This window comes from Salarias fasciatus, chromosome 5 (assembly GCF_902148845.1).
Source record: "Salarias fasciatus chromosome 5, fSalaFa1.1, whole genome shotgun sequence".
Classification (NCBI taxonomy): Eukaryota; Metazoa; Chordata; class Actinopteri; order Blenniiformes; family Blenniidae; genus Salarias; species Salarias fasciatus.
In genome coordinates, this window is record NC_043749.1 from 7093965 (window position 1) to 7109390 (window position 15426).

General features: G+C 46.8%; 1 protein-coding gene across 2 annotated transcripts; it reads right to left on the reverse strand.

Annotated features, from left to right (window-relative positions):
* Positions 1-834: 834 nt before the first annotated feature.
* zhx3a (zinc fingers and homeoboxes 3a) lies at positions 835-14484 on the reverse strand. Of its 2 annotated transcripts, none has more exons than XM_030090811.1 (3): positions 14121-14484; positions 2527-5434; positions 835-1964 (listed from the first exon to the last, which is right to left on the reverse strand). In XM_030090811.1, exons 2-3 carry the CDS (start codon positions 5235-5237, stop codon positions 1931-1933), a joined length of 2745 nt encoding a protein of 914 aa, XP_029946671.1. In that variant the 5' UTR covers positions 5238-5434; positions 14121-14484; the 3' UTR covers positions 835-1930. The 2 variants fall into 2 exon arrangements, with proteins under 2 accessions (XP_029946671.1, XP_029946670.1); XM_030090810.1 differs by having other exon boundaries at positions 1802-1964; positions 14309-14484.
* Positions 14485-15426: the final 942 nt, after the last annotated feature.

The window sequence follows — 15426 nt, forward strand, 5'->3', positions numbered from 1 at the left end:
ACACATCTGACATTGTGACAAATTAAAAGTGGTCGAAGATGAAAATGTGCTAAAAATATGCACGCTATGAGAATATTAATGGCGTTCAGTCCTCCTGCCTCCCTATCGCTTCTGATAAACAGGATTCAGAGTGAACAAACTACACCCTGCAAAGGCTTTCTCTGCTATCCTGTGTAAAATATGAAGACAAGAGTCCAACACCTCTTTTGCTCTAAATGTATAACAGCAGCTGCTGTTTGTAATTAATAATCAGAAAGGGAAATAAAGTTCTTTTATATTTCAGTTCATTTCATTGTGTCTGCCGGTTATTGAACAGATGACGAGGCTTTACTGCTTGGTGAGTATTCAGTTTATTCTGTAAAGATTCAGAAGTGTAGAAAGGATGATACAACAGTGCTTTATGATCAGACTATTTCATAAAAGTTTTTAAAGTGATCATAACACCGTAAGTCCAGATTCCATTTATCTCAAACCAAAATAAATTTGTAACATTCGACACAAGTGCATACACTGCTGGTAGGAGATCAACCTCCAATTTCACTTTGGATGGTATAGCACCGTTCTTAGCTATTAGCAGCTTGACAAAGATGCAGCTTAGTAGGATTCATGTAGTGACTGTATGTTTATATAAACACAAGAAAATTCTGAGGAGAGGAAAGGTCTCCTCATTTGGCTCTCTAGCTAGCACAATATCTCACTCTGTCAGTGTCTAGGGATCAAATTGATAATTTTGCTTTAAACAACATTTTGCCAGTAACAATATTTGATACAATTACAGCTTAAAGTTAAACATCTCCAAGTGTACAGAAAGCAGCACAAGATTTTTTTCACAGATATAGACCAACAGTGACCATCAATGCACTGGCTTGATTTTTTTTTTTTTGTCTGTTTTTTTTTTTTATTGTTTTCTTATTTTTTTTTTTCTTCTGGACAGCACGGTAGCTGGAAAGCAAGGTGATGGACAGACAGGTCATATAAACACATGGACAGAGCTGAGTAAGGCAACGGTAGCGTGACAGGCTTCTCTCTGTTCAGTTTGCAGGGCAGTGTAGTGTATTGATCTTGACAGAGCTGTCAATACCTTTACTGTGGAGCGGTGTGATTCTTTTTTCTTTTCTTTTTTTTTCTTTTTTTTTTTTAGCATTGCTGTCTTCATTAGTGCATTGTATATAGTCTTTTGCGTGTAGCTGAACTGCAAAGTGATCACCAACATTTATACAGATCTAAATAAAACATGTTTGATTGCATCTGGACTTACAGTGACTATAGAAGAGTAAATAGGATTGAAAAAACCCAATAAAGGAAAAAAGTAAAATTCAAGGCAGTGCTGAAGTACTGGTTGCTAAAAAAGTAAAAAATATCACAAAGCCAACAATAACATTTCCTTGACACATCTTTTGTTTGTCCAGTCAGTACAAACCCTCTTTTATAGTGCAGTTTCAATCATATATTTATATATATATTTCTCCCTCTGACCCAAAAACAATATCTCTCGGCCCTATCCTACCCTATTTCTGCTCATTCAAGTCAGTTTTCCAGTCAGTGTGCGTCTTTTCTCTTTCTTTTCTTTGATCCCTCGTACTGACCTCATTGTGCACCCTCCCCACACAACCACAAAGAAGCATGAAAGGCTTAAACATCACAGGACTCAAAGGTGAGAAGTTCTTTCTTTTGACGATGGCAGGAAGTGATGGCAGATGGAAGAAGAGGAGGAGGAGGAGGCGGAGGAGGACAAGGAGAAGGAGGAGAAGGAGGAGGGGTGGGGGGTATTCACAGTTACAGTCAGAGTCCAACGGTCCAGCTACAATCACATCTGCTGTCATTATGAACACTCTTGTTTTTTTTTTTCTTTTTTTTCTTTTTCTCTTTTTGACTAAGGCCAGGGAGCAAACCAGCATCGCCTTCCTCTGGCGGGATCGGGCCTCCTTCGTCACACCTCCAGCAGCTCCATTCTCAGGCGATCCCTGTCGGCGGCACACACACACACGCACACGCACACGCACACACACACACACACACAAACACAGGCGGACACAACAGGCACAAATTGTGAGGATGTGGTCTGCAATTTGGGCTTCTCCTGCTGTCGCTGGTGCATTTGGACGCAAGGCGTTCCACCGGCTGTGAAAAGTTCCCCCTATACGGGTTAACTCGCCTCATGGAAAAACCATCTTCCCAAAAACAATTGTCATGATTTATTCACATATATTAGCATGCGCTCTCAATCTATAATTCAGCAGTGCAGGCTTCTACTTATCTAAAAATAGCTTCTTAAACACAGACCTTTGATTGCCTGAATAAGCCGCTCAGCATGAGTACCTGTACACACTTCTCCTGTTTCCTTTCTACTGTACATCACGCTGCATCTACTACAAACAACAAGCTGTCACGCTTTTATCACCATTCCACCTGCCCTGCGTTGTTTTTGCCTCGCTGATTGATAAATGGCACTCGGCTCGTGGATGGCAGAATGCACCGCGACTCTTTCTTCAGGAGTTGGTGAAAGAATTGGTGTGACTTCAGTACCTGGTTTGATTGGCATCTGTCTGTTGATCAATGAGCGACTGGCTGGCCACTGGCTGCTGGTGGTCCTCCGCCCCCTCTGACCAAGGATCCTGCACGGCTCCGGGCTGCGCCGACTCCTCGGACCGGCCGGGCTGGCCACTCCCCTCGGAGCCCATCAGACTCAGCAGCGGTGAGTATGAATCCTGCCACACAACCCGCTGCCCTGAGTTCAGACCTGCTTCTCCCTCAAGGTGCTTGTTCATGTCTTGCTCAACAAGTTTCAGTTTGGCTGTCTGTGGGTCCTTCGGCGACTGGGCCCCCGCCTCCGCCTGGCCCCTGGCGTCCTCTGACTCTGTGGGAGGTCGCTGGTAGGTCTCCAACCACTTCAGGTGCCCGTTCTTGTGGCTGTACCGGCTGTCGCTGAACCAGCGCACCACCTCCGACTTGGGAAGGCCGGTCTGGACGCTCAGCTCCTCGTACTGATTGCTGCTGGGCCAGCGGGTGTTGGAGAAAACCTGCCGGAGGATGTGTAGCTGCTGCGGGGTCTTATTGCCCCAGGGGGGTGAGAACGGCGGCTGACAGGCAGACATCTCAGCGCTGTCAGACTTGTGTTCTTGATGTGCAATCTCAGACGCAATCTCTGGTTCATTCATCTTCATCCTCTTGAAGTTCATCTTGATTGGGTCAACTTTGAGCTCTGGACAGTTTCTGTCTCCGATAAACGAGTCCTCCTCCTTAATGAGCTGCTGTAAGATTGACATGCCTTTTATGGGAAAGTCTTTGTTGCATTTATCCTCATCCATACTGGATGAGCAGCTTTTTGTAATGACAGTGGTGCTGGTGCTGTCGATTGGGGATTTGCTGGCATGATTTTGGTTAGGGACACTGTCATTACAGGTAGTACTAGGGTATTCACTGTTAATACTGCTGTTGTTAGTCTGGTGAGTGTAATTGCTATTTTCTTCGTCGGGCTTGTTGGCCGGCTCTTGTGAATTGATGGTGCTGCTGTTATGATTGTTACAGGTGATGTTGGGTTTGCTGGTGTTGTCGATGATCACTTGACTCTTTGAACTGTTTGAACCTTCCAATACAGCTGGCACACTGTTGCTAAGCGTGTTTGCTTTGCCGGAGGTGTCAGTAACACAGTGCTCTTCATTATTGCTAATGTTGGCAGAGCAACTGGCAATGCTGTTGATGCTGTTGGTCGGGCTGCTGTTATGCAGCCCGACCAGCCACTGTTTCCGGGTGGTGGTCTCAACACCATTACTACTACTGGAATAGCTGCTGATGCTGCTGCTACTGCTGCAACTGCTGCTGCTACTGCTGCTTCGACTGCTGCTGGTGCTACTGACACAACCGCTGCTCCCAGCCATGTCCAGGCCATTGCTTTTGTCTGGCTCCACAGTGGGCTCAGTATTCTTGGACAGGACCTGTGGCGTTCGCACCACAGGTGGGAACTTTGGGGGCACAATTGGAGTAGAATACGAGACCCTGGTGACATGGGGGTTGGTTGACAAGCTGGCCTGCGTGGCTATGACGCCGGCAGGCCTGGGCTTTATACCACCAAATGGAACTTTGGCCATCTGAAAGTTTGGTCCTTTTGATCCTGGATGGGCAGTGACAGTATGGTGGGTTACAATGTGATTTACGTGCCGTGGTGTAGTGGGTTGCTTCCGGGGTGCTCCACCTTGGAATACGGTGTTGAACATTTTTCTCCTGGCCTCTTCTATCTCTTCAGGAGACCAGCTTATGCCCTGTTTGAGCCTTTGGGCAGTAAACCACAGTTTGATCTGTTCTTCGGGGAACTCTGAAACCACCGTTAGGTAGCAGAGCTCGGCTTTGGTCGGGTAGGGGAACTTGCCAAAGGATGTCTTGAGAAAACTGCTGGTGTCCATGGCAGCATCGTAGGTGGGGATGCTGCTCAGGGGGATCATCACCTTTGGAAGGTCTTTATTGGAATTGGAGGAAGGGGGAGAGTAAAGGGAGGGAGTGTGCTGGTGAAAGACTTGGTTGGACACTGTCGTAATCACGTGAGCGACAGTGGTCCTCGGCATAGCTGGGGCTCCAGAACCGCTGAGGGCCCCGTTTTGGAGTTCAGGCACATTTGTCAACATGCTGGGGTCTACATCCTTTCCAGTGTCTATCTTCCGTACCTCCACGGTGTGAGAGACCACAATCTTTTTGTGTTCCCCCTTGGCTTTCATCATCTTTGCAATTGGTGTTTTGGTGAGGGAGATGCCGGACTCTTTGTATTCTTCTCCGCTGTCCGTGAACAGGCTTTGTTCGACAGTTGTTACTCCTTCTCTCTTGTTGACAGTTAGAGAGGCGGTGACCAGGCCCTCCATTATCTTAGGGTGGGCCTTGGCGTTATGCAGTGCAAGAGCCTCGAAGCGGACGACCGACACCCCACAGTTCAGGCAGTAGAAGGTGGGCTGGGCCCTGAAGTCTAAGTGGCAGTTGTGCATGTGATCCAAAAAGAAGTTCAGATCTCTGGACTCGAAACGGCAAGTCACACAGCTGTATGTGCCTCCTTTCTGCGTCTCGCTGCCACTCTCAGATTTGGAGGAGCTGTGAGAGAAGTGGCCAGACTCCTCTCCAGAGATGCTGAGTATACTATCTTCTGGGATTGTTGGTAGGAGTTCTGGTAACGAGCCCAGTATGATTTCCTCACGCACATGTTTGGATTTGGATGGTATCATGCAGGGTACAGTGGATTTCCTTTTGCTGGCCATAATGCGGCTTTATGTAAATGGGAGAGTGAGTGATTGGTTGTCCGGTGTGATGAGAACAGAGGGCGGGTGGATAGTGGACAGGGTTGAATGGACTTTAGTGTCATGGACCAGCCACTATGATATCACAGTGTTGCTTCATGCCTTCTGCCACCTCAGGACTGCTGTCACATGGACAAGTTTACCAGCTCCCAGGGAACCTGCGAGGAGAAGAGAGCAAAAAAAAACAGAAGAAACGTGTCACTTCAATGCTATCTTTACCGTAGCAGTTACAAAAGAAGAAGAGGGCTGCGAAAAAGCAGAATAACATCAAACAGTGGAAACATTCAACTGAAACACGAAGCTAACAGAAACACCACATATAAACGCTATTAATTAAATGCGAGATGTTCATTTCATCAGATGGTATTCTATAGTACGGCAGAGGACGTTAGCCATACGCAGGCGAACATGTGTAGGTGGAAACACAGTGTGATAAGTGTCGATGGTGGTTAACAGTGATAACAGCACCAAGGCAAAACATTCTATGACCTTTCTTTTAAATAAGAACACTCTACATCATGCTAATAATCAAAAGAAAAGGTCAGAATAAATTACTGTAAAGAAAGCCACAGCTGCAGAAATTCACTCTCTAGACATTTTTTTCAAAAACAAAAAACAAAACAAAAAAAAAAAACCTCAGAGCTGGTGCATGCGAGCATTATTCATACTGATATGAAATGACATGAGACTGATTTCCAAAACACTGAAGAATATTCTCTATTAGATATAGTAACTCGATCTAAATAAGAAAAGGCACACACACACACACACACACACACACACACACACACACACACACACACACACACACACACACACAGACACACACACACACACACACACACACACACACACACACACACACACACACACACACACTTTTAAGCAGTGCAGCCTGTCACTGTGTTCTGGTTATTTACTTGGATTTACAGACTTCTGTCTAGCTGTCACTTTTCATGAATTCAGAAAAAAGGCCGCAACAATCGACAAAGCCAGAAATGACAGTCTAATCCCAGTGATATTTGTTTTGTTTTTTTTCCTTTCTCCCTTCTGCCACAGCATTGCCTCTTCTGGTTACTGTTGGTATGTGACCTCAGAAATATTTTGACTTTAGCTACATAATATGAACAAGACATGCCATGAAGCTGCTGCGTGGCACTAAAGACCGGGCTTAAGTCCCATTCATGTAAATGAGATGTACGAGATTTGAATCCGTCCTCGGATCTTTTCAGTCCTCCTCCCTCTGAAAGAGTTAATATCACTGAATAAAAACAGCGGATAGACCACCCCTGGGTTTTCACACCCATGAATTGGGCGCACTTCTCTACGAAGTGTTAGTGCTGAATGCATCTAACCTTTCTGACTGTGCTGTATTGTCTTAGCAACCACAAAAATTCAAAATATGCACACAGTTTGTGTCTGCCAGAAATATTTAGCTCCGTGCGCAAGTATAGGTGTGATTATTTTTAAATTATGTGGAAATTTTTTTTTTGCGGGGGATGTGAGAGAGGTATCACCTTCAAATAATACGATCTGAAATTGTCACGCACAGCGGGTCGTCCCGTTCTGCTCCTCTTTTTCGGTGTGATACTGTAAAGCAGTCACATAAAGGTTAAGCGACTTATGCCGGTGAGCATTTTTTTCACTGCCACACTTGGGTGCTAGCCATATGTTTTACATTACACGTTACAACGTATCTCCTTGCCATAATGTGTTGGCAAGATGAAAACGAGGTGACTAACGTATCCTTTGTGCGTGCGTGTGTGTGTGTGTGTGTGTGTGTGTGTGTGTGTGTGTGTATGTGTGAGAGAGAGAGAGAGAGTGTGTGTGAGTGTGTGTATGCGTGGTGCCGTTAAGGGCTTGAAATACTCTGGTACGGTTACTACAAACACATCCGAAGCCAGATACAAGCTGCCGTCTCAATGCGATTCATTCTACATTTGTTCAGCCGGCGGCATGTCGACGCAGACATGCACACAAACACAACTCACAGATCTCCGGGCGCAAAAAATCCATGAGTAAACCACTTCAACGGGCTTCCCACTTCCTACAACGTTGCAGTCATAAGACGGATATGGATTCTCGCTGCAGTCCAAATACCTTCTCTTTCTTCCCTCGCTGCGTTACATTAAGACACGCCTCTGTTCCCTCGCAAAGCTTCAAAATATTCAAGATTACAGGGCAAGACAATGGACACCTCCCAGGCTGCGTTTCATTCTCAATCCTCCTGCTTTTATTAGCTGTTTTAACACTGGGAAGTACAAAAACATGTCGGACGAATGAGGAAAAAAACAATCAAAGTGGAGACTGTGGAGACTGTGCAGCCTCTGCCCTCTGCGTGAACTTTTCTCTCTCTCTCTCTCTCTTACACACACACACACACACACACACACACACACACACACACACACACACACTTGTACATCACTCCCGTCCTCATTTCTGAGACTGGAGAGGCACTGCTGTTGGACGGGCTGCTGAAAGCTAGACTCATCCAATCATCTATTCACCTCGCTCGTGTTTTACCTTCTCTGCGGAGCTTATCATCCTGGGAAAAACGTCATGTGTGCAAATGCAGCTGCTGGGTCACTCTCAACCTGCTCTGTGCCGAAATCCAGCACACCTCTGCAGCAAGTGGTGCAGCTTCGGGAGTTGCAAAGAAAGTCATTTTTTTTGGCATACTTTTCTGTTGTTGTCACTGTGTACACACCGAGAGGATCTTTCGCAGCCCTTCACTCTCCTGCCTCCACGTGTATGTGCGCCATGGCCGGCTGGATGGTAAATAAAAGATGAACCTGTTCCAGAATTAAAACCCTCAAATGACTGGCCAACAGTACACACTGATCCCAGACAGACTGTGACGTCCTCCTTGTAACTACCTCCTTTCCATTACTGCTAAAGGCTCCTATTTTCTAAAAAAAAACCCTAAAACTAAAACAAAACAAACAAACAAAAAACTAGGTCGCGACCATCTTATGCAGTAATCCCAGTTCACTGCATCCAGGCGCGGGCATGTGCTGTATGTTTTGCCGCCAGAGAGGTCATGATATCCTCTGACGGCACACTCGATTAACCCCTGGTGAGGACACGGCGTTCATTGAGTTTGTTCCACTGAATGAGGGATTTAGGAGTCAGCTTTCACGCAACAGAGGGATGTAGTCATCCTCATCTGAAACATCTGTGTGAGAGATGTTCCTGCGCTATAGGAAGTCAGTGAAGAATCCCAGCCGGCTCAGTTTGGCTGCTGAGACGATTTCCGTTTGCCCGCCGGAGCGCAGGCAATGTATCACGGAGCCTCAGGAAAAATACAGTGGCGGGGACGGTAATGTGGTCACACGGCTGCGACCGGCGTAGCGGCACCCCACGGGAAGGGGAGGGGGGGGGGGGGGGGGACGCCGGTCTGTGACGAGACGGACGCCGGCCCAGCGCACTCCCCTCCCCGAAAAAACACCCTGCTTCCTGCATGAGAAAACCCAAGACAAGCCAAAAGTTGAGAAAGGTTACATAAAGAATCAGGTCACCTATCAAAAGAATGGGCTGCTTTATCTGGCGAGCGAGACGTGCGATCAGACACAAGACAAGGGCTTCCCAGACAGGGAGCCGCTGAATGGCTCCCTGTGAAAAGCCCGGCCTTGTGTTTCAGCGGCGAGGTAGACTACGCTCAGACGATCACTGTCCCTGGTGTGTCGTATGTCCTCGCACTGGCACTGTGGCAAAGGAGGGGAGGAGGCGAGGGGTGGTGGTGGTGGTGGGGGGGGATCTTTTCATCTCAGCAGACCACGGCAGTTGTATGTGAAGAGGGGGGAAAAGTGGCAGGGCTCTCAGACGTGCTTTCTGGACACCCACGCTTGATAGTGAGCAGCGAGGCCTTGTTCACTGGCCTAAAACCCTGTTCGAACCATTCAACTTCTTAAAAACAAGCATTTCAAAACAAATGGGATTAGGCTAGGTTTAAACTCTAATGGGGTTTATACGTTCCGCCTGATTTAATGGCTGCTTTAAGATTTACAGGAGGGCCTCCCTTATGTGCTCTTACGCTGTCATTTCCATAACAATATTATATTTACATCTCATTAATATTTAATTGTATTCCCTGCTCTCTTACATGGCAAACACATGGCTGGGTAGCCACCATTTCAGCAAACTGCTTTAAAGAAAGCAGGCTGTATTCCCTTTCATCACCTCATAAAGTGCTGCAGTAATTACAATATTACAACAGGAGAAACATGCCCAATCTACAGCGGGCTGCCACGAGCGCGAAGGAGAGGCGAGGCTGCAAAGTGGTTGCTAGACATTAAAATTTAATTCAAAACAGTCCATTGATTCGGACCCTCCCAGACTGTTGGGTCACCTACAGTTGACATTAACAAACCAGGATTGGTGTTTTTGTTGCGCCGCCTGTCACATGAATGAGAACGCGAAGGCTGGAGGAGGAAAGAAGGACAAAGAAAGACAAAACTCAGACGTTTGGGAGTGAAGTGAGAGGATGACTGATGATGATGACAGGCTGCGCTGTTTCAATATTCCTCCCTGCTGACACCTCGGCAGGCACACATCTCCCGCACTCACTCCTCACCTCCACAACATTTAGCACCTGCACCGTTCTCAAAATCTTTCTCTTTGAACTGAATAGCTGGCAAGGAGGCTCTCGGTGTGACAGTCGCAGAAGAGCTGAGGCAAAAAAAAATAAAACACAACAACAAAAAAAAAAAAAAAGGAGCATAAATTCTCTCTCTCTCATGACAATATTTGTTTTGTGCGTAATTTGCTCTGACAGTGATCTGCGGCTGTCTTGAGAGTCTGCTCCTAAAAAAAAACAAAAGATCCCAGAATGACCCGCCGTCCTCTGGGGTTTTGGGGCGGAGAGGAGGGAACTCCTGACAGATACATTTAAATGATCAAAAATCTGTTTAGGAGGAACATTTTCTGCCAAATGTCCATTAAATAGATTAACGTCATGCGCGTGGATCAGCTGGACACCCAAATATAAGCCAGAGACAGAGAGCAATTACTGTCTTGCACAGAGAAGAGATTGGGAACAATGGCGCCTCATTTATAAGAGAAACGTGATCCAGCGCTGGGAGCCTTTAGACGTCTGACTGTTGAATTGCAAGTGTTGTGTTTTCCTGCGTGTCTGAGTGTCTCCTGTGCCCATCGTGATGCCAGTGTGGACTGATGCTGGAGTCTTTTTTTTTTTATTCTGGACAGTAAGGGTAGATAGGTTTCAGTTTGGAGAAGGGTATTAGGGTGTGTGTGTGTGTGTGTGTGTGTGTATCTTTGTGAGTGCACACCACTGTACGCTTGCCGGCATGAATAAGTCTCAAGCTCCAAGTGTTTTACGTGTGCTGAAAAACAATTGGGAGTCACCAGGGTCATTAGCTCGGTGCTAATACGGAGCACGCACCCACAGCGTCTTCGCCGCCCGTCCTGCTGAAGACAAACGCTGAGGTTTTCTTTTTTTTTTAGCCTTTCTCCATTCTGGGCTCCGATTCTTCCCTTTACATGGGTGTGTTTGTGTGTGTATTACTGTCTGAATGTCTGAGACGCAGGTGTTGCCAGCCAGCTTGTCCGTGTCCTTCTCCTCCACCTCACACACACACACACACACACACTCAGACACACTTACACACACACGCTCCCCCCCTTACCTCCATGACTGCAGCCTCGTCCACTGGGAGACCGGTCGGTGGTGCCACTCATGTGTTAACATCGCCATGGCAACCCCTCTCTTCCCCTTGCCCACCACGCCACACACACACACATACACACACACACACACATAGCATAATCATTCGCCCACACCCACCAACCTCAAGACGCACACACACACGCACGCACACACACAGTGAATTCCTTGGACTGCATCCGGTGCAGGACAAACTTAATCCACATGCCCTGCCAGCCATCTTTGAAAAGTCCATTCATGGTTTAAGTCTCTTTCAGATAACTTTGGGTGAGGTCCGCGGCGACAACTTTGCTTTTTTTTTTCCCCCCCCCTTTTCTCAACCACACTGTATAGACGAAGAAATCTCTGCTGCGCTGTTCTTCTATGTATGACGGGGCCGATGAAAGAAATATCGCAGTCGAACAGGCTGCAAATGACCTCCCGTCACTGTTATTGTCTTGCTAAATCGGAGCCGGGGCCTGGAGACCGAGGCGGTACAGTACATACCTCCTGCACTCCGTCTGTCTGAGCATCTTTGTTGGTTGGTTCTGTTTTGTGTTAATGTGAGCGTTCGCTGTTGAAATCTTACATTGTTCTACCAACCCTTGTATCTGTGGCCCAGATGAATGACAGACAAATAAACTATGGAGCGCACACAGAAAAAAAAAAAAAAAAAAAAAAGAAAGAAAAAAAAATTCTGAGTCATGCGTCCTTTTACATCACTTTTGATGAATAACTTCTTCAGTTCTGTAGCCAAGACTACAGGCATTCATTTGGCAACTTAAGAAGAAAAGGAAGAAAGATGGCGGCATACCGCACATTGTACTGTCCATCCTAAAATGGCTGACATCACAGCCTCTTCTAACTGCCAAAGCCTGGCAAATGCCAGCGCCTGCTGACCAAACCTTTCTTGCATGGGACAGAAAAAGTAGGCAGGGGCTCTTCCCCCCACTAGCCTCAAGGTTCCCCCCCCCCCCCACAACACACACCCCTCCATCGGCGCACGCACGTTTCTTTTGGTTGGAACTGTGCAAACACACTGTTCTAGTCAAGCTTTTGAGCGGTATGGGTTTCGATACGGCGTTGGTCCGATGACAAAAGCCATACCCAGAAAGAATGAAAGGCCGAACTGAAAAGTGAAGCCGTATAGAACGCCGTCCTTCCTGGGAGGGGAAAATGAGACTTAGTGTAGCGCTTTGGGAGAATTTTCTGTGAGGATCATGAGGTACGCCACTATCATGAATGCTCGTTTTGTACCAAAAAAAAAAAAAAGAAAACAGCTGGAAAAAAGATCTGGTTGGCATTAGATAGTTGATTTTCTTCTCTCAACTCAAGGAATGTTATACACTCCATGTCAGCTAAATCTGCAAATCATGACCATATGACCTTCCTCGGTATTCACTGGCACAGGATTCAGCTTGAGCTGTGGGAGGCACACACAAACACAACATCTACAGTGACTGCTGCTGGAAAAATCCGAACAGTAAATCCTGAAAAGTACAGTATTCCAGGTATAAGAAGGGTGGCGTGCGCAGAGATGCAGTTTTTTTTTTTTTTTTCGTACTGTGAGGGGAGTGGGCACTCTTGGCCCACTACATTGTGTCTGTGTATACAAACACTCCGCTGTGGCCATAACGAAAAGTATGAGCTGTGCCTAATTGCAGGGAGTGCGGGATGAAAGGCAATATGCCTGGCCTCATTAGAGCAGTTCCGAGAAGGGAGATGGAAGACCGTTCCCAGGGATCCACAAAAGGGAATTGACATTCCCCCAGTGTGAGCGTCCTGCCGGAGCGAAAACGTCCACACAACACAGAACTCACCGGGCCAAGATGAACCCGGCCTGCCCGAGCCGCACAGCGAGAGCTCATTTACCTTTGTTTTTGCCGGTCATCACACACGCCTGCAAATTAACTATGGAGCGAGCAGAAATGCCCACATGGAGGCTGGACCCGGCTCCTCTCCCGGAGTCACCCGCCACCGTCCAAAACACCTACTCTCTCAGGAGAACCTCAGTGGCACCAGAGTTGCGCAGTCATTTCCATGACCTACATTATATATAACAAGCTTACACGGTTAAATAATTAAAAATACATTCCAGAAACGACCAGTGACTCATGCCTGTCTCGCTGTCTGCTCAAATAATTTGGGGTTGTGTCTTGTGCTATGGACACTGGACCCACGCATGATTCACTGAGGGAACATTAGTCAGCACAGAGGTCCCTCCCCTGAAGGCAGAGGGAGACACATGGCATTCGAAGCTGGGTCAATATTTATGTACAGATAGCGACTGCGACCCGCAGGAACTGATATTTTTCAATAAAACGCCTCACTTGATAATACACAGTTTGCAAAATGTCTGCGTGATCCAGCTACTGTACTCTATACTGTATGTTTGTGTGTGTGTGTGTGTGTGTGTGTGTGTGTGTGTGTGTGTGTGTAGGGCAGCAGCACATGTTGGTAGGAGGAAGAGAAGGAAATGAAAGAAAAAGAGTCCTGTGCACAGACGCAGGCCTACCTTCCTACCACAGGAGGACATTTAGCAGAGTGATCCGGTCAATAAATTGATACTTGTGCGTACAGTTCGAACGCCTAGAAACTCGAGAGGAGATCTCGTTCCTTTTTCTTTTTTTTTTTTCCTCCTTTTTTTTTGTACCCCCCTCGCCTTTAAATCTCTCGGTAAACCTGCCACGGCACTGCGCTGGGAAGTCTTTCACAAGTAAAAGCGCTCGGACTGGCGGCACGGAGGGGGAAACACGCCGCGTTGTGCAATAAAATAAGCAGATACGCCACATTGTATAGCGCAAGAAGAAGGAGCGCAGACGCAGCCAGACGGAGGATCCGCTGGAACTGTAACAAACTGACGAGTTAACCCGTTTCACTCCATCCGCCAGGCTGTGGGGCAACACGCCGCCTCGGAGTCGACTTGCCAAAGGCGAACTGGCACTCTATATAACCTTATGAATATTCCCAAAAATCCTCCACCCCCCCTCCTCCACCTTACTGTCGCCATTTTATACATTGGCGACTTCATATAAACTGCCTCCACTACGGCACCACATGAAAATTCAATATTCAATAGCGAGACATAATTGCAGTAAACAACTTTGGAGCTCGCGCCTGCCCCGATCGCGAGGCGCATTTTCTGGTGTTTTTTTTTGGAAGAGTAGATGTGTCCTTACCTCAGCAGTCGGTGGGAAAAAATGGAATCCGACATTAATATATAAATGAATTATATTGGATTAGCTCCGATCGTTGCGCTTTGAGAAGAAGAGGAGGCGAGCAGGGGGTGGGAGCTCTCCTCAAGTGAACCCGGTGAACTGGCGTGAACCCGTCAGTGACCACGGTAAGGTACATTACATTACATTACCTTTCCACCCCTTCGCCACACTGTATGAAGACGGCAAAACAACTATGGTCGGCGGTGCAGGACGAGGCAGCTCCAAAAAAATTATAGCGAGTGTATTTCCTATGAACACGTGATACGGAGCGTCATCCAAAATCCAAAAGCCCTTTCATCTAAAATTTTGGAGAGGGGCGGGGATGGGATGGGGATGTGTGTGTGTGTGTGTGTGTGTGTGTGTGTGTGTGTGTGTGTGTGTGTGTGTGTGTGTGTGTGTGTGTGTGTGTGTGTGCTCGCGCGCGCGCGCCTGGAGAAGAAGAAGAAGGGGGAGGAGGGTACGTATACTGAGCCCAGTGCACATTTGGGTATATCGTTATAGGGGCACGGCGGCGCGCGCACCGACACACAGGGTTATACATAGATACAATGGCGCCGCGGAGCAGCGCGAGCAGATGGATTGCATTGTGTAAATTTGGGAAATCTGACAGGAGTTCAGTGATTTGCCGTTTCAGTGAGCAACATCACCCAAAAAAGGTCCACTTAATTAGGTCACATGCTTTTCATTAAATGACTGTCGTCTTTAGAAAGAAGAAAAAAAAAAATCTTGATTTGATGGGCGACTATGAATATTAATCGTTGTGGGAATTGTCATTTAAAGCACGGGCCTATTAGCCTGCCGGCTTTAAATAGACATTCACGCGTAATAGTGGCAGACCAATTTACGCAGATGCACCAAAATTGCTGCTTCGTTGATTGTGCCAATTTTTTTTTTTTTTTTTTTTTTTTTTTGGAAGGGGAGGGGGGGGGTAGGCAGTTATAGGACAGCGCGTCCGTAATATCACCAGACCAATACCAACGTACAGTGCAGTGTAAACTGGGGTTGTTGTACGGCTGTGACCCTATGACCTTGTTATCCCCCTGTGCGTAAAAGCGCACAGAAGAAAGCGCGCAGGAACCAAACCGATAGGGACACGCCCAGAACAGAAATAAAATTATTACAAAATATTGGATATCTTAAGAAAACGATTAAAGTGCATAACAGATGTAAATGAAATCATATATAAGGTAACAGTACAGAAATAGCAGTGAGAATTATAAGGTCAGTTTAAAGTCACTCAGCATTACTGGACACATTTGTATCGGAG